At 41.7% G+C, this 19691-nt stretch overlaps 1 protein-coding gene across 5 annotated transcripts in view; it reads left to right on the top strand.

Moving 5' to 3' along the window:
* The window catches only part of GMDS (GDP-mannose 4,6-dehydratase), a 453335-nt gene extending 436287 nt beyond the window's left edge, over positions 1-17048 (top strand). For 2 of the 5 annotated variants that reach the window (XM_084850475.1, XM_084850477.1), the window contains exons 10-11: positions 14041-14109; positions 15818-17040. In XM_084850475.1, the coding sequence (XP_084706601.1) occupies positions 14041-14109; positions 15818-15880 (132 nt within the window). In that variant the 3' untranslated portion in view covers positions 15881-17040. Of the gene's footprint in view, positions 1-14040; positions 14111-15817 lie in introns of those variants that run through there. The other 3 variants (XR_014790260.1, XR_014790259.1, XM_084850473.1) reach the window with 2 other exon arrangements.
* Positions 17049-19691: the final 2643 nt, after the last annotated feature.

Raw genomic sequence — 19691 nt, 5'->3', positions numbered from 1 at the left:
CTGCCTCCTTCAATAGCAGGGGAATTTATTAAACACAAGCAAAAATTTAAAATTTACACTCATTAACTGGGGAAATTAACTTGGTAGAGCAATCATGAATCAAAACAAGCAAAACATATACAAGCATACAAGAAACCCTCAATGGATGCAGAGAGAATCAGATTGCGAGGAAATTAGCTTAGTTCTCTCGGCAGCTGAATCCAAGGGCTTTGGTGCATCAAGCACCATGAACAGACCTGGCTGATTTGGGATGGGCTTGTGAGTGTGAAGAGGTAAAGAGGTGGGGATTAAATACATCAGAGTCCCTAACACTCTTGGGAAGGAAAAAGAAAATTTGCGGGGAGCTTGTAAGAATGTGGAGGAAAGAAGGGATCTGAGGAGGTTTGTCCTAGCACTCATCAGGCTGGCCCTGATGCACCGACACAGTAACAAAAGGGGATGAGGGAAGGAAGTTACCTAGACCTCAAAACACATTCACACCAATTTACAGCACTGTGCGCACTGCACACTTCTCTGCTCCCTTCAGCAATCTTTCCCGCTGACCATTTCAACTTTCTTGAACTGTCACAGTGATTCCGACCGTCCAATGAGATTGAAATGGGTAGCTGGGAAAAATGGGGGCAGAGGGGATAAAAAAGGGTCCTGTCCACAATTTTTCTTTCTAGTTGACCAGGGAAGGCTACCCTAAGTGGCTGGGTCTCTGAGCAAATATAGTCCAAAATTAGATCACATTTGCACGTGCATGCGCATGCGCACACGCACACACACACCCCATAGAAAGGGGTGGGTGGGTGCAGAGTAAGAGGCTATGGTTCGTACAAGAACCTCCTGAGAATAGGATAGAAATTCAAAGATACCTCTCCCTGGGCCCATGTGACCCATTCCTGTAGCTGAAGTTTGGGGCAACTTGAAACTCCTTAATGTCAGCAGGCAATGGAAAAATATGTCCATATTTAAAAGGGTTGCTGTGGATTTCAGCCTGTGGTTAGGTGAGAACCTAAGTGGCCAGATTTGGATAAGACTGGGCAAAAAGTAGCAGAGGAGCAACAACCATGGTATCCTGCGCCTGGTTTCTCTCTGGGCTTGCCCACAGGTTTTTGGAGTTTGTCCTCCTCTGAACATGCAATTAGTACTCCTTCTGACAGTGGGGTGGCAAGGAAATCAAGGTAGTTTTCAGGATGGTGGACCCAAATGTTACTGATCCAACAGCTATGAATGGAACCAATCTAGTGAGCCAACACACTGAGTGCCCGGAGCTTTGAGTTTTTATATTATTTGAACAAAAGTTTGAAAAGAACAAAGGGATATCATACCTGGCTTGGCAAAAATCCAAAGAGTGAGCCAACAACTTCCAGATTGTCTCAATAGCCATTCCAGGCTAAAGCAATGGGGTTGAGACAACTCCTTGCCAGAGTCATCTTGCATGTAAAGGAGAAGGTGATGAGTTCTCGACACAGAGGGTGTAGCACTTGCAGCTATTCAGGGATGCAGTCTTCTGCAACACTGAAAAACTTTTCTATACCTGGATATTTATTTGATCTCACACACTGGGAAATCATTTCAGGCTGGCAAATGCATACAGAATTACATCAACATTGGCTTATCTTTCAAATATTGGATATTTCTAATTTTTCAGAAGGTGGTTTTGACAAATTTGACCTTGTCTATGACTGGCAGAGCCATTATGTAAGGCTATTCCATAGTTACTCTTCCCGCCTTGGCTTTGGCAAGGATTTCTTAAAGTGAACATCTCTCTTTTGGTTTGTCAGCGATTTCTGGAATCTACAATGCCTGCTGTACACCAAGCAGCCTGCTAACGTATCCCAAACTATTGCTTGCATTTTTTAACTTTTTGCTGTATTTATGTAGTATTACTCACATTTCCCTAAGCTGTGTAAGAAAGAGAAGGAGGAGTAGAAGTGAGCAACCTTGGAAGCAGCAGCCATTGCATACAAGCAGCAGCAGGCAAGATTACACTGTCACAAGGTGGTCATGTTCCTAATAAAGATCTTAACTTTTTCAAGTTAGTGAAAACATATGACTTTAATTACCAAAATAAGCAACTCCAAAATATAAGTTCTACTGGAAAACAAGCTCTCTTTGCTGCTCTGTTCCACTCTTTACTAAGGATAACTTCATGATATCAAATATCCATCAAGGATCTCATTTGCACAAAATAACTATCCTATAATTGTTTTTAAAAATCAATTTGGTTCTCAGTCTATAATTCATGTCATACCTTAAAAATTGGCAGCCAAACCACAGAATGTAATGATGGTTTCCTGCGTTATGCTAAAACACACACTAGTAATCTACGACCCATATTAAACATTGGGTTGGGGTTTTCTGGATGTGTGAGGTAAGCAATTATTTTAGTCATTTTATGTGGACCCATCTTCATTATGGGTAGCTGCAACAGAACTGTTCAATGAACATTATTATTAAAAAGATACCATATTATCAAAACACAAAGCCTCTTTATAGCAGTGTGAATGAAATCTGCTTATTCTAGGAATTAGCAGCATTCGGCATAGTGAGGATATTCGCTTGGGCTGGCAGCATCTGCACCTCATCTAATGGATCCCTAAATTACATTTGAAAAATCATATGGTGACCAGTGTTTAAATATCTTGAAGGAAGAGCATCGAAAGCTGAATGCATTGCCTGTGATGAAGCACATAGTAACATGAAATTTAAGCAGATGGGATCCACCCCCGCTTCACCCAACCCAGCCCAGTGCTAGTTCCTCTTTAAAAATGAAATAGAGAATGCTTCCATGCTTTTATTTCTTCTGGATCTAAAGGAAAGTTGGTAATTAGGGCAGGATCATTTGAAAATGACAGCTTTTCCTTTTCTGAAATGTTCTTACACATTTTCTACAGGATGAAATGATCAAGATTTTTGGGTAGTGGATCAAAAATGCCCCTTTCAGTTGAACATTGTAGAGAGGATAGACTGACATCAGAGTAGGACATATAGGTATTTTAATAACACATATCTGTGAATGCACTCCTAATGTCATTGGAGCTAGACTGCTACGGAGCTTATTGATTATCATTTCTGTAACTGTAACGCCACTAGCTCATCTACAAAATGTAAATAATATGGCAGATTCCCTTAGATTGTCCAAAACGACAACACCAACTGTAAATGGAGAAACAGAAGTGTTTGGTGAGCGGTCCTTGCTGCACTGCTGCTAAATAACCTCCATTTGTTCTAGTTTAGCATGCTTTGCTTTCTTTCATGTGCTTCTGGAACAAACAGGGGTTGAAAGTCAATAGTGTTCCCTTGGATGTACCAAGTAAGGCTGCCAGGTAGAAAGTAGAAAGAAAATGGAAAGTGGACAGATTCCCACAAGTCTCATAGAGTGAGAGTATGGTATTACTATAGCCATAGGAAGTTGGGAAAATCAACATGCAAAACCCCATAGATGAAGTGATAAATTAGGATCAGGGATGTTTGTGCAGAGCTGAGAAAAAGATCACCTTTGGCTTGATAAAAAGAGCAGGTGGGAGAATGTTGTATTGAAAAGAGCAGGAGAGAATATCAGAAGCCTTTGTGAATGAGACCTATGGTCTGTATAGACCTGCATCCTATCTCCACTAGTATCCAATAAAGGCTGCAACACAGGAAGAATAAAAGAGCATAAGACAGTAATGGTAGTAATCAGTTCCTTGTCATTGTTTCTCAGCTTCTGGCAGTCTGTGGCTTAGAAACACCCTGAACATGATTCCACGTGCCTTACTAATCTTGGGTAATTCTAACTGATATTACATCATGAATTTGTCCACCATTTTTGAATCCAGATATAAGTATCATTTAGGTGTTAAGAGCTGCTTTTCGATGGGTTCATCCCACAACACTGCTGAACCAATCACAAACTTACAATCATACAAATACAGCACAATCATCAGCCAGCCAGAATCAGGAGTGGCAATTGGATGGTAAGGATCCCTGCAATTGTCCTGTCCATTTTAAATGCTACAGCAGCACCACAAGTTGAACCCACAAAAACGTTGCTGAACCCACAGACAAACATTGTTATGTCTGAAGGGCACCCAAGTGTTATTCTGTACTGAGTCCTATGGCAATAAGCCCCACTGGAACAAGGCAGGTGACCTTTATCTGAATAGCTTAAGTGGGGTTGAGGGAAGGAAGGACAAATAAAGGACCACCACTGAGAGAGAGAGAGAGAGAGAGAGAGAGAGAGAGAGAGAGAGAGAGATGAAGAAACTATTCTTTAGACAGCAAAAGTAGGGATGTCTGTCACTAGGAAATCCAGTTCTTTTTTGGCTCAGCAGAGTTCCATGGTGTGTACGACTCACTTTGCATCTGCGAGCCAAGCTGTGGGCTGTTCCCTGAACTCTGAGAACTTTTTCGCGGGGTGGGGGTGGGGGTTAGAAGGTTCCAAAATTTGCACAAACGACTGAGCAATTTCTGCAAATCACTGCCAAATTTGTGCAAATCTGTCCAATTCAGCCATAATTTGTGCAGATTGCGGAACCTCCCCCCCAAATGTGCAAACATTCCAGAAAATCCATGAATTGGCTGGACTCACTGCAGAGCAAGTTGGGCACTGCAAAGATCGAGCATCTTTGTAATCTTTTATTTAGGTTGGCATATACTGCCTGGATCAAGCTCATATTGATGGTTTTAGTGCACTCTTAACGATACTTGTATATCACTGATTTCCTAAGCTCAAAGCTGTTTACATTAAAAATGTATTTTTTTAAAAATCACAAAGTATAAACTTATCCTGCATCAAATGTTAAGTAAGGATAATCTGGCAACATAATCTATGCCATCTCTCCACTGCATACATTTCCAGTGGTGGGGTGGGCAGGGTAGGTATGTTCCTACAATCACAGGTTCAGATAGTCTTAGTGTAGGGACAGGCCAAGCAAACTAGGTTGTGGTGAAAAAACAGTTAAGGCTAGGTCTAATGGCAAAGAAAATAAGCAATCCTAGAGGCAAGGCATGTAGTGCGGGGCATGTGTCCACTTATACGGAGAACAGTCCTCTGTTTGAAAGGCTGGTAGAAGACTGTCTATTCTGAAGGGATTCTCTGTTTGAAAGGCTGTCCGGTCCAAGTCCAGTTTAAAGACATAGAACGATCAGAAGGAAGAGCTGGGCCTTGAAGTTGCCCATCAACAGCTCCTGGACAGCAGACTGAGCAAGGCATACAGGCCACCTTGTTACAGTCTTTTACACTACAGTGAGATGTACTGTATTTCTATTTAAATTATATTAATGATTTCTAAATATTCATCTATACATATAAATTAGGAAATGTCATCCTGAATTGCATGGAGAGCCTCCACAGATACAGGAGGCACACCTCTTCAGACTGCCACCCTGCATAAGTAGAGGGCAATGGAAACATGCAAGGGGTGTGTGGAGCTAGAGCATTCCCTCTCCTGATGTGTTGATTACCTTGAATGCCTGGATAGGTCTCCAGACTCAGTACCAACCCGTACGACAAATTTTGATGTGGCGATGAAGCTACCATGAGAGTGACATTTTTCCTGGAACAGTCACCAATACAAATGCCCCATGAATGTCAAGATTGCAATTTTACCACATCTATGGCAAAACCTTTATTTCAAAACTATTCCAAGATGTGATAAATTGTTATCTCAGCATATATCAGAAATGTCTGGGATCATTCACAAGATTTGTCACTCCACTAAAAAAAGGTAACTGCAAGTTTCGCTGCATCAGCTTTATGTAAAAAAAAAAAAAAAGAGGTCATAGGAAACCCCCCTCTTGTCATTCAACAAATACAGTGTATGTTTGGGATGGAATAGCTATAGATCTGGGATTGGATCCATATTTCTCCTGGATCAACTGCACTGATGGAACTGGACTTTCCTGCTCCCTCCTTCCCAAGGCAGACACCCCAGCCCTGTGAAAATGCAACACAAAGAGTCAGGAGACCCTGCTCAATGGGTTGAGCTGTGTGGGGGTTGGGGGACCCCCCAGAATGAGGCAGAAAGTCCTTCCACAAGCAGATTCCTTCCTCTTGTGGAAGGCAGATCCTGGATCAAATCCCTGCTGTTTGATCTTAGAATTCAATGGTAGAGGAAACAAGGTTATTCCATTTTGTCCTTGGTTATCTGGTTTCAAGACCTGTGCAGCTTTGCACTCCATGCTGCTAAAGAATTACTTCTATGCTGGGGTGATTGTCCACTTAAGATAAATTGGCCAGTCTTAGTTTTATATATCAATTAGCAGAGCTGATTCTGAATATTGGGACCCAAATCTCACTTTGATAATATTGATTTGCAAAGTCATGGCTATGGAATGAAAAGCAGGAAATGCACCTTTGGGACAGAGAATGTGACAGGAGGAGTGTAAGAGAAGTTTTGTGAGGGCATGCTTTGCTGTAAACAAGCACCTGCAAATGGTTACTCTTTAGAGTATCCTACTTGGACTTGCGTATTAAAGCTGTCATCAAAGTAGATCTGATTATTTTGCACATGGCTTTCCTGAAAGGATGTTATGATTTTCTAGATGTTTGGTGGCTGGTGATAAATTAGGCTTTTATGATGTCATGTGAAAGGCCATTGCTTGGATTTCCTCTTCTGCTGAGCATGCTGAGGGATACGTTTTGGAGACCTCCTCTGAATACAAAACTATCCCACCTTCATTATCTTTACCCTTTCATTAATCATTTGCTTAATAACAAGACAGAAAATGCAATGCAAAGCATATTAGAAACTGTTGGTGATTATAGAAGATATATATTTAGCTGTTTAATTATAATAAAAAATATACAATACTTCCTACTAAAACTCTGTTTTATTCTCTATTATTGACAAATAATAAAGAGCAAGAACTATTGTTGTTAATGAAGCATGACTGTCAATTGGGAGTAAGACCCAAAACATATTGCCTCCTTTCTCACTTCTCAAAGTCATAGAGGCACAGACTACAGATCACCATCATGCTGCCCCTGTGTGATTTTAATAGGGACAACAGGACTTGTGACTATCCATCAGAAATATCTGGAGAAAATACCTCTCACCCTGTAAATACACTGATACAAGATATCCATATAAATCACAGCCTTGTGACACTCTCTGCATGTTTTAAAGTACTTTTGTCCTTCAAACATGGGCTATTTTATGTGTTTTAGTTTTCTAAGAGACGGAGTTTTATGAGTACTGCGAGAACAGTTCAGTGACATCATTTATCATCTATTGAAAGCAGCAGAATCTAACTTTTATCAGTGATTAAGTGTCAGGAGAAGGGCTTTGTATATTCACAGGATCATAGAACTGTGAGAGTAAAGGACCACTCTACTGTGAATCAGAACAAGCCATCCATCAGTCTCTTGTACATAAGAGAGATCTAAACCACAAGGTGGTTCAAGTCAAGAGCAGGTGCTTTGTAGACATGAATGTGTGTTGGGAAGATGTTTAGGACTCTCGCATACTGTGAGCTAGGAATAAGCACTGCCTAAGGTAGCTGCCTCATTCCACAGATGGAATTGTCGTATACTAAATTACAATTCCTTGTCCGGATCACCTGGAAGCCAATACTAATGAGTTGCCACTATCCTCTCAAATTTGAAAAAGGGTAAGGGACGTCTGCTTTTATGGGATAAGTGGACCAAATCAGAGAATGGGAATGAGCAAAGGAGGCAGCACTCCAGACATATGTAAGGACTCTCTAGAGTGGCATCACCCAGGCAATGAGATACAGCTATAGTGGCTGTCAATTAATTATAATGTACAGTGATATTGTGTATTAACCATATGTTGATTTTGGTAGGTGAGCTGTAGGATTGGGCACAGAGTAAATTTGAGGTCCATGTGAGAGGTGGAAAATATTTATAATTTCCCCATAAAACTTTTAGAAGTTGTGTTTTACTGTTTGAAGAAAAATTAGGATGTAAATCTGATAATTCAGAATTTTTGTGTTTGGCAGTACCACTGCACCTAGTGCTAAGGGCACTTCAGTCCGATTTCCATGTTACTTTTTGATATGACAGAGTCTCCACAAGTTGATTTTACCATGTCAGTTTCATGTGGTGAATATGTTTGAATAAATAAACATGGGGGAGCCCTGATGATTTTTGACAAGCAAACACTAATTGTTAGAGGTTCACTCACTGTGATGTGGTAAATGGCAGCTGTCATAATGTGCCAACCAGCTCAAACATATTCCACTAAGGGAACTGACATAATAAAATCACCTCATGTTGACTTGACCCTATCAAAATGTTATGTGAATTGAAACTTAAGCTTCTACAGTGAGAAAACAGGAGGGAAAGTTAAAGCTACACCTGTCTCATCTATGCTGGGAGAGTATAGAAAAGGGTCTAATGGGCTAAACTGAAGCCTGTTGAAATTAATATTGACTGTAGTGGGTTTTGGATTAGCCTTACCATGAGGGGGTTAGCTGGGTAATGAACAATTTTTGGCAAGTGAAGCAGTCAAATAATTTGGCCCATATTTACATTGCCAACCATGTGATTTGGTTGACATAAGCCCAAAGATAAGGTCTGCATATGCTCTCTGAAGAGATAGATATGATTTATGTTCTTGTTTCCATCAAAGTAATTAAGCACCAAGTTGTACAGCACACACTGCCAACTCTCTCTGTTTTGCTCTATTTGCCACTTTATCTCCATTGTCAATGTGCTTGTCAGAGTCTGTGCTGACTTACTCTCTTTCCCTGAGGTTGAGCTGAAGTATTATTTTAATACAGACAGCATTCTCTAGGCCCCCAATGGACAATGCCACCAGTTCCCAGCTTCCTGAATAAACCAGACGGTTTGCTGTTTTCTTCTTGTCTCTTATCATTCCCTGTCACTAAAGGAGAGGTCTGGATTCAGCTTCAGTTTGTGCTGATACACTGCAGTATGGTGGGAAACATGAATTCCCTGTTCATTACAGTTATTATCAGCCTTATGTTTATTACTTCAGATCCATGTACCTTGGGTTTTTGGAGACATTAGACTGAAGATTAGCAAGCAGGTTTTTGGTGAATGATGGAAGAGGATGGGCTTAGATTTCCTGGTTTGTTACTAACTTAGCAGTATCGCAGAAACCTTTTAATGGGATCTTATCCTAAGATGTGCTGAGTGTCAACGAAACCATGAAAGCAATGGAGGACTTAGGAGCTTAGCACCTTTCAGAATTGTTCCTAATAGAATGCATCTTCATTCTACCTCACCATGCCACCTAAAAAAGCTGATCTGTATGTATGTTTTTAAAGAATGAAATACTTGTTTGTTCACATTAGGAAGTGGTTTAACCTTTAAGTGCAAGTGAAACCAGTTTATATCTGAGTTCAGTAGGAACTGCCTGCATTTCCAGTCCCTTTGGGTGTTCGTGAAAATTCTGTTTTCCTTTAAAAAAGTAGTTTTTAAGCTATTGTTCCATGAGTAGAGGTTAGCCAGCTCATACTACATTAAAACAAATTTAGATGAGGAACCAAATTCACTAGCATTCTTCTATACCCTTGGTATTATGCTTGTTCCACAACTTTGCTTTTCTAAAAATAGTGAAGGAAAACATGAAAACTGAATACCATTCATAGATGCCCTTCTCAAATTCCTAAAAAAGTTTAACAACCATTACATGTTAGATCTTGGCCTTGTTGACTAAAATGTATTGACCTTCACTCTTCCTTTAATTGACTGCTATATGGCAATGCTGGCTGGGGATGTTGGGAGCTGTGGTCCAATACATCTGAAGGGCACAGGGTTGGGGAAGGCTGCTTTATAGATTTAGTGAAACACTGCAAATATTCATTGTATCAGTACGCACTCCCCTCCCAGAATGGTAAAAGTTCAGGAGCAGCACTAGGCATTTTAGTTCATATGACAGCACTTTGGATGACAGCACCTGATGAGAGGTTTATGGTGTCTTTTTAATATTTTATTTACAAATATAAAAGCAGAGTATACTGGAAACTACAAAAACTGTTTCTGCTCCCTCCTTTCTCTAAAGGGTGTGTTACCTTCTGAAAGCTGGATTACAGGCCATCAGGAAAAACATCCACAGTCATTAAGAATCATTAACATTATTTTGTCAAGTCCTGGGATAAAGCAATAGGGTATGCAATAGGCCAGGCCACAGTGACAGACCAAGTCAAAGTGATCAAGAGAGGGAAAATGCATATTAACACCACATTGAAGTGTCAGGGCTCCAGCCTTCAAGATGTTACACCCAAAGGGTTTAAAAAGCTCCTGCAAATACAGAAATGAAAAATGTTATCAAATTTCCCATATTCAAACTTATTAAAAGGAATTGTAAAAGACAGCAGATTCCACCCATTTAATAGTAATCTATATCACAGGGTTGGATGATTTTATATATAAATATCATCCAACCCTGTGACATAGATTACTGTTTATACTATTTATGCAAATTTGGGAGCTAAGGCTCTTTAATTGCACAATCCATTATATGGTATATCTACAGCTAATTGCTGTGATTATGTAAGATTATAAATAAAAATCCCTATTTATAATTCTTCAGTAAGCATTACCAACTCTTCTGTAACAATGTCTATCTGTTTGGCTTCTTTTGTGAGCCCTTTAAGGGATACAGACACACATTTAATTACAAACTGTGGTTAGCCACCCTAAAGCCTTTATATATGCTGGGACACAATTCTGAATAAATATAATATCCCTCACCAAGAAAAATCCTTTCTTTGGACAGAAGGTAGTTTTGGTTTGGTTATGGCTTAAATGAAATTATCCTGTATGTTTGTGCTGCAGAGTGAAACATTGATGTGACACCATTGTAACACCCTCTACTGTAACATAATGCTTATGTTGTTGTTGTTGTTCAGTCGTTCAGTCGTGTCCGACTCTTCGTGACCCCATGGACCATAGCACGCCAGGCCTTCCTGTCCTGCGCTCTCTCCCGGACCGTGCTCAAGTTCATATTCATTGCATCCGTGATGCTATCTAGCCATCTCATCCTCTGTCGTCCCCTTCTCCTTTTGCCTTCAGTCTTTCCCAGCATCAGGGTCTTTTCCAGGGAGTTTTCTTTTCGCATTAGGTGGCCAAAATATTGGAGCTTCAGCTTCATTATCTGTCCTTCCAATGAGCATATCTCCTTCTTTGCACTTTCCAGCCACTGCCCTCCGGATTAGGTTTAAGTTTCGAGCAAACAAACAAACACACTTTGTCCCTTTTTGGAACTGTGCTAGCAACCTCCTGGGCTTGTGCTATGAAACTTTCAAATGCTTTGGTAAAGAAAATTGAATTAGACAGTAATAAATTGCATAGTGAAACCAGATCGTTCACCTAATGAGCTAAAATAAAAGCTATGATGACACCCACAACCAGAACTCAGGAAATGGGATATTTACATAGAAATGGTTTGCATTTTTTCCTCCATCTTTCATTTCTTTATTTTTAAAAATTCCAGACCACACTCTACAACCAGTTCTTTGATGCAAAAGTATGTGCCTTTTCTAAGACTGACTATAAAACTGAACTGCCATAAGATCAAGTTTAATAAATGTGATTGTGTAGCATTTGACACTTAAACCTGCAATTACGAAAAAGGAGGAGGGTGTTTTAAAAGCCTTGCTAGATAAATTCATGCTTTTCCCTGACCTAAAGAGATCATATCGCAGCCAAGTGAATTTAAATCTGTGGGAGATTTGTATAGTACTGTTAAACAGCAACAATTTGGCTGTTCTCTTTTAACTGCTTCCCCAAGTACTTGATTTCCCATAGCCGAGAAGAGGTTGTAACTCACATTTTAAACTTGCGATACTTAAGCCTTCTTTTTCTTTTTAACAGAAAATTCAGTGTATTTTGTTCTAAAACGTATACTTAAAAAACAAAAACTTCACTGTTCTGTTTTGAAAATAGGATTTTTTTTTAAGTACTGCCAAATTACTGAAAGCAAGAATGCTGGTTTTGTTGAGCACTGTATGTTGCTGTACATACCATGGTGAATTCTTTGGAAAATCATTTCTTGGTTTTCCTGTCAACACACACACACCCCTGCCCATGATCATATGTATTTTTAGAGCCCAATGGCAACAAAGAAAAAGTATTCGTAGAAAAAATAAATAATATAAGCAGTCTGTGTTTTGAACTCCAATTCATTTTTGTTGTGCTCCAGGAGAAGCAAAATAGCGTCAGGACTGCATTTGACTTTGTCAGTTGACTGTTGATAACCTTTTTTTTTTTTTTTGCTTTGTCGGACCTCATCTTCACTTTTCATAGACTTTCTGATTTTATTGGCCTTAAGAAAATAAAGTCCTGGCACATAGCTTCAGTCTGCTCCTGAGCTGGCATTCAGTCTCCAGTTCAGATGAAATCTGGAAACCAAATAGGTGCAAATCTAACATCACTGAACAATTTTAATAATGTAACTGAGCTGTGTTTTTTGTTTCAAGATTTTTTTTCAGTTGCCCTTTTTAGTTAATTGTAATTACTCTGTTTTTGATAGCATGAACTATTTGCAGAAATGCAAACTATTCGCCACTAAAGCTGCAAACGCAACCCTTCATAATTTACTCAAGAGATCACTGAGTTGCATACATTCTAATTTGTCATCATGTAATGATTTTTACTCCTAGATGGTAATGAATGGCATATAAGTAACAGTAGTATCAAACAAGAATCCACTCATAAGTCTTTAACCATTTCTTTAACACTCACAGTTCAAACCTTCCTATATATATATTTGCTCAGAAGTAAGTCCCATCACATCCTGCTGACGAGATCCTAAGTATGTTTAGGATTGCAGTCTTAAGAATGTATCCAATTTGAGTCTAACAAGTCCCATTCATTTCAGTGTGTCTATTCTAAGGAGGATTAACATTGGATACAATCTTGTAACAGGAACTTTTGCATTTGCTGCATCAGTAAATAAATAACAAGTTTGCACTGGGTAGCACCTACACATTTTACAACAGCTTTTCTTTACTTCTGGCTTGCATTAACAAAATTCACATGTGATATGAGTAAAAGCGTTCTTGGCATCACTTTCAAAAGCGTAAGACCAAGCTATATCTGTGATTGCTGAATTGAACAGAAGCCCCTTCTTCCAATACCAAAATGTATCCTCAGAGGCAGTTTGTGTGGGTGGACAATAACATGGCATATGTGTGTGTACAATCTCGATAGGAAACTAGTTCCCATGAGCATTTTTCACACGTGATGGTAAGAACATATTTTAATTTTCTGTAACTGCAAATTGAATGAAAGAACCCAGTTCATCAGAATGCTGTAAAAAAGTGAAGCAATCTTCCTTATTATATCTTGAATTACCAGTACTTATAAGTGACACCTTATAGTGCCCTCGTTTCCTTAGGATCACTTGTAAACAGGCCTTTATGCTTAATGAAGAAGGTGAAATTCAAAAACTTGCAACTGGTTCCAATTGGGGGAAAAGACCCTAGTTGTTTCATTTGTTATATTGTGTCTCTGAACTGTGAAGCTTTTTGAGAACTATCTTGAAGTAAATACATAAACTGTATCTGAAGGAGAACATTATAGTGTCACATTTGCTTTTGGATTTGCTTCTGTAATTTAACAAAAGGGCACTGCAAGGGGACTGCAAGGTATGATGCATTCATGCAAAACTGCTCTGCTCTTGGAGTGTATGATAACTTAATACAAAGTGTTCTCCATTAAAGCAGAGAGAGAGAGAGAGAGCAAAATGCACTGTAAATGCCCTGTACTTAAATGCTGCCTCCTGGTGATTTGTAAGTCAGAGCACTTTGACTGTAGGAACTGTAGAACTTGGAAAAGAGGGGGACTGGGAATCACTAGCACTTTCCAGAAACTATGTGTGGATGGAGGAGTCTGTAATGAAATTGGAGTGAGGTGATGTCTATCAACACTTTTGTAACCATCACCTTGCCTTTCTACCTCTGCTGCAACCTGAAAAGGGATCAGACAGGGGGTTTCTTTAGCTGAGGCTGTGCTTTCATTCAGTAAAAGACAAATTATTAGCACTGTGTGTGAAATTCAAGTTGCTATATGAACAGTGGCAAAAAGAAACAAATAAAAGACCCTGCCGTTTTTTTCTGTCTTTTTATTTCCGATAGGAATTTCTTCAAGGCGATTGCACCAAAGCAAAGCAAAAACTCAACTGGAAACCCAGAGTCACCTTTGATGTAAGTTCTCCACATGCTTGGGAAACAAAAGGGAATCATTTTAAACCCGTTTACAGCAAAAATAAAATGACATGTTTACAGCATTTAAAGTTTTGAATGTTTAAAATTTAAAAACCAGTTCTCATGTATAGTGAGAAAAGTTCTAGTAGTAAGAGACTGTAGTTCTCTAGACTTTCACTTCAGTGAGGCTGCCTCAGTGGTAAGCAATCAATGGATTCCAGCTGCAACAGAATTTACTTTCAAGTAAACATGTTTCTGTTCGAACCCTTCTATGTCATCCTAAATATGTTTACGTAGAATTAAGGTCCATTGATTTCAGTGGAAATTTTCCAAATGAATATGACATGATCCTGCCATATGCATTTGAAAAAGTCCCATTGTAATCATTATGCCTGCTGACCTCTTTGAAGGTTTTTAAGCAGGAATTAAAGACTCTATTAGGGAAGGCAGGCCTTCCCTTTTTAGAACTCTTGTTCCTTTGCTGACTCTTGTATCCTGTTTTTAAGCTGCGTTGTTTTAAGCTGTGTTGTTTTATTGTTGGATTTTTTAAAAATTGTTTTTAGTTCAAAGTTGTTTTGAGTAATATATTGTTTGTATATATTGTCCATATGCTTTATGTAAATGTCTTTTAAACATTGTATATTGTATTTTAATGTTTTAACTTTTGTAAACTGGCCAGAGAGCCTCAGCTATGGGGCAGTATAGAAATGTAATAAATAAATAAATAATAAACTTACTTCCATGTAACAAAGCAGCTTGAACAGTTAAAGTACAATTGTATGCATGTTTAGACAGAAAAAAGTCCTGCAACTCCCAGCATTCCCCAGCCAGCACTGCTGTAGGCTGTAGGCCTTTTTTCTGTCTAAGCATGCATAGGATTGTACCCTTAATTGATTTAAAAGGGAGAGAGTTGAGCATGTGTTTAACTGGCCTTGACTTCAAATAGACTTTAAAGTGCTTATGTCTGCATGCTTACTTGGGAGTAAGTGTCACTGAATTCAGTGGGAATTCTGAGTGAAGATGCCTATATTTGGTTCTAATGTGCTCTATGTATATATCTGTGTCCTTAGAAAAACAGCACACACGCAAACACACATTTTGTTGATTTTCACAAGAGGATACAGGCCTAGATGGGGTATTAATTGTTACAAACAGTTATTCAGTAGAAGCTGGTGTAACTTGTGCAAGCACATTCCACAGAACAATCACAATAGTAATTAATACATTATCTGGGGAAAATATTATATTTTCTCAAGCACAACATTGTGCAGACTGAATACCAAGACACTGTGATATCCCCCCAAAGAGACATGCAATGCTGAAGAGAAAGGGAAATATAGGATGCAACAAATAAAAAACAAGTGTACGTTCATAGCGGCAGAACCAGCCCAAGACATTTTGGTATCTGAGGCCAAAGATCCAAATAGTGCCTACCATGGTGGTAAAAATACAAAAATAACTTAAATAATTGAACATTTACTGTCCTTTAAAGGTAGCCCAACGTGTGTGCCTGCCTAATGATAAGACCAACTATGGAGAGTGCAATACACTGATTGTTTGAATATACGGCAAAAGGTGTTTGAGGCTGGGGTGCCAGTTAGGAAATAATAACTACTAGGAGAGAAGGAGCTAATATTGTGGGGTTACAGCTTTCACTCTAAGAAAGAGCTTAACATGGGTTTATGTGTGTGTCTCTTACTTCTGGCAGGAGCTGGTGAAGGAGATGGTGAAAGCAGATGTGGAACTTATGAGAAACAACCCCAATGCATGAATCTGCTCCTCTTCCCATACCTGGTCAGTCAGCCATGACTGAGGTTCCAGGGATGAAGCCTGGTTATGAATCACACAGATGACACTGATGGGAATGGGCGTGACAGTCACTTCAATGGGTGTTGGACGATTTGCTGCCATTCTATTTCTCTGTGCTTCTGCAGTGGACGTGGGTGGGGCGGGGGTCCTTTCCCAATCTCAACTATGCGTCATGGCTTTCAACTCCTTGCAAAAGGTAGCTGAAGTGGTGGTGCTTTATCCTCCTGATTATGTAGACAGAACTTTCGGGGACTAGTTTGCCATTTTCTTCATTTCCAGTTCATTTTCTTTTGATATTAAAAAATATATTTCCATAAATTAGACTTTACAGTGCATTTTGATGCATTCTCCATTCCGCAAGGGAGAAGAGGGGAGGGAGGTAGAGGGAGATGTATTTGCTGCCTGCAATGAAGTCTGAAAGAAAGGTATGGAAAAACCAACAAGCTTGAGGCTGATGGATCCTGCCATGGCTGTATTCCCTGATGTAATCATATTAAACTCTGAACATTGCATTACACCTCCCATTTAACGTTTTACTATTTGTCACACATGATCCACATGTGCGTTACATACTATTTCCTACACAGATGTGCTTTTCATGTGGGAAATGTAATGTAGGAAACTTTATTGTATTCAGTGAGCCTTACATCTAAAGAGGTGTTTTTGGACAGTCGCTCTAATGTTATTTGTTCAAGGAGCAAGGAAATGTACAGAGAGAGGGACAGTGCTTTCTCCCAGCAGCCCTTAGCTATTTGCCTGCCCTTCCCACTACCAGAATCCTTTAAAGTTTCAATAACTCCTCCATGCTATTTACAGCTACCTCACCCTTTGCCCTTGCTGAATTAAGACGTCTTTCCACAGTAGACCAGGGGGGCTTGACGTGTCTTTCTCCTTCAGTTCTCCAGCTTGGTATTGTGTATGTACATGTTGGGGGGATTTATGACAATAAGCTTCTCTGTACAGCACCCAAATTCCTGCACACAACTGAGCTATTCACATCCCATCCTGTTTCTGCTTACTATAATTAAACATATAGGATCCTGAAGCAGCCACAAAGATGGCGTTAAAAAGATTAAAAGGGGAGGAGGGAAACCCAAACTTCAAGGCAAATAAATATTGTTGAAACATTTGATGCCAATGTATCTAGGTTGTACAGAGGTTGTGGATCCCATATATTTCTCTTCCAGTCAGCTGGTTATTTTATTTATTATTGTATATATTTCCCACCTAATCATCACTCTTTGCTTCTCTTAACTCTTTACCTTGAACCTAAAGCAGGAAACATTTCAGATGTTTAACTAGCTCAGCATACTAAAAGGCACAACCACAGAACAAAAGCCGCATGCCCCCACATTTCTAACAGTGGCTTGAAGTCCAGATTGGGCAGCATGGTTGATACCTGCAGTCCACAATACCAGTAAAACCGGTCATGGGATTTGGACCACTTTTAGTAAGTCTAGCAAATCTCTCAGGGTGATTCTATAAATATATAAAGAATCATTGTGTCTTGCAAAAATAAGAGGGAAATGGGTAGAATAAAAAGAGGACATGTGTATTTTAAGCAGAGAATGGAGCCTATGAAGAATTTGGGAGGAGAGAGCAGCCCGAGAGAGAGAGAGAGAGAGAGAGACCACAACGAGCGGCAGCAATCTGCTTTCAGGAGGTGCGTAATGAGGACGGAAGGCGTCCGACGGAGCTGCTGCGCCCAGCCTGCGGGAAGGAGAGAGAAGGCTCTTTGTGTGGCTGCGAGGGAGGCGGGCGGCGCGATGGAAAGTGTGCGCGCTGCGAGAGGGGGTGGCTTCGGGGTTAGCCAGGGCTTGGGGCCGAGCTGGGCTGGTGCGCAGAGGGGCAACAGGAGCTAGCTGGGGCGGGAGCTCCCAATTGGGACCAGATGCTTCCTCGAGCCTGGCCTCGCAGCAGCGGCGGCGACAGCACAGAGGCTGAGCGCCGCCGCCTCTCGCTGCTTCACGCAGGTGCAAGCAAGGGGGCTCCGAGAACAAGAGGGGCTCTTGTTTGGCTCGGGCGAGGAGGGGCCTGCCGCCTCTGGGGTCGCCAAATGGAGGAGAGGGCTGCACCGTCGAGATCGAGCCGGCCTCTTGGCTTTGGCTCTCCCCGCTTCGGGCCTGCGGAGAGGCGTGGGGATCGCGAATGGAACTGGATCGTTCTCAAGCAAGCAAGCAAGCAAAACTCCCCTTAGGTTCCCCCAGAGGAAGGAGGCGTGCCAGCCATCGCTCGCCTGCCCCGCGCGTCGCCTGTCCTCTGGTGGTGCGCCTTCGCTCGCCTTTCGCGTGCCCCCGTCCCGAAGCCCGCGGGTTCTTTTCTCTCCTGCCGTCGTCCTACCGCTGTTTTCCCTGTAGGTGTAGGAGAGACTTGAGGCAGCCGCCGGCAAAGTGCTCGGCGCTGAACTACGGCTTGGATCGCCCTAATAAACGGGGGTGGGGTGGGGTGAGGTGGGGCCTCCAGGCGCAAGGCCTCCTGCTGCCGCCCAACCTGGTCAGCTGGAGGCCTTTGGGGTTCATCTGAAAACAGCTCCTGCAGCTCTGGCTCTCCTCTCCACAAGGACGCAGTGTTTAGTGACCGGGGCAAGGGGCGGGAGCCGTGGCTCAGAGGGCTTCTCCGCCGCGAATAATAAACACCTTCCCAGCAGATCGGCTTCGCTGGGACTCAGTTTTACACCAAGGGGGGGAAGAGATCCGTGACAAAGGCGCACACCACAGAGCCGGGAGTCCAAGAGAGAACGCTCAGGCGCACTTTCCTGGAAGGGAACTCCATCGCAAGCAATGGGATCGGGGTCTTTAACGACAGGCCCCACATCAGCACCGAGGCGCCGGCCTTCATCACGTCCAGGCGGTTGTTGGGGTGAGGGGGAGATGTTGGCGGGGGCGGGGATGTAGCTAGACACGGCCAAGAAGAGGGAGCCCTGAAAATATGATACAGGAAGGTAAAACAGGTCTTCTGAGGCTTTATTTTCAATGTTCAAGAGGAGAATCTCCACAGACCTGGGCTTCCGGCGCCCAATATTAGGAAATGTGCAATTTTAGGAGCAGGCAACCTCTACCCCAATGGAAAGTGGCAGCTTGAGAACAGCAGCACCGGAAGGTTCTCCTATGTAGGTAGCACAGGAAAAGAAGCAAGCCCCGCGAAGAGGAAGGCTGGGCCCGGCAAGGCGTGAGCAAGCCCAGCCAAAGAGACGCCACTCGACTCGCGCGGCCAGGGAGTCTTGCGCAAGGACGTTCGGCAATGGGAATGGATTTGCACAAGGAGATACTGTGAGGTTTCTGGTTTTTTACAATGCCATGATAAAGTCCAACTTTTGATTGATCTTGAGGCTCAATCTAGCACGCTGCAGCGTCAACCAACCAAGTTCCGCTGGAACAAAATATAATAGCGTCTCTGTCGGCAGAAGTCGCAAATAAAGCTTTGCTGGGTTGTACCCGTTATTTTTGCTTACTCACCCCACCCCTGATCATTCTCGGCAAGCATCTTATGAAAACCTTTGCTTCTGTTGTGTTTTCCCCCTCCGGGCTTCCCGGGGATCCTCTGGCAGCTTGCTTGGAGAGTGTGTGTGTTTAATCAATTAAAACGAGCGGCCACGGTATCATCATCGGGTGGTTTACTTTGCATTAACCCAGGTGGCCCCGCCTATGCTCATCTCACGCTCTCATCTGCTCCTGGTGGCGGGCGAGGCTTACAGAGCCGAGCGATGCCGCGCAGTCGCCTCCTCCCCGGTCCCGCCGGACGGCTGCGGCCCTGGCATCCCACCTGCGACCTTA

The sequence above is a fragment of the Heloderma suspectum genome, chromosome 4, assembly GCF_057233095.1.
Source record: "Heloderma suspectum isolate Gila_16-S chromosome 4, 16-S_ref, whole genome shotgun sequence".
NCBI lineage: Eukaryota > Metazoa > Chordata > Lepidosauria > Squamata > Helodermatidae > Heloderma > Heloderma suspectum.
The sequence above is the reverse complement of the archived record's forward strand: the minus strand, read 5'-3'. Positions and strand labels throughout refer to the sequence as shown.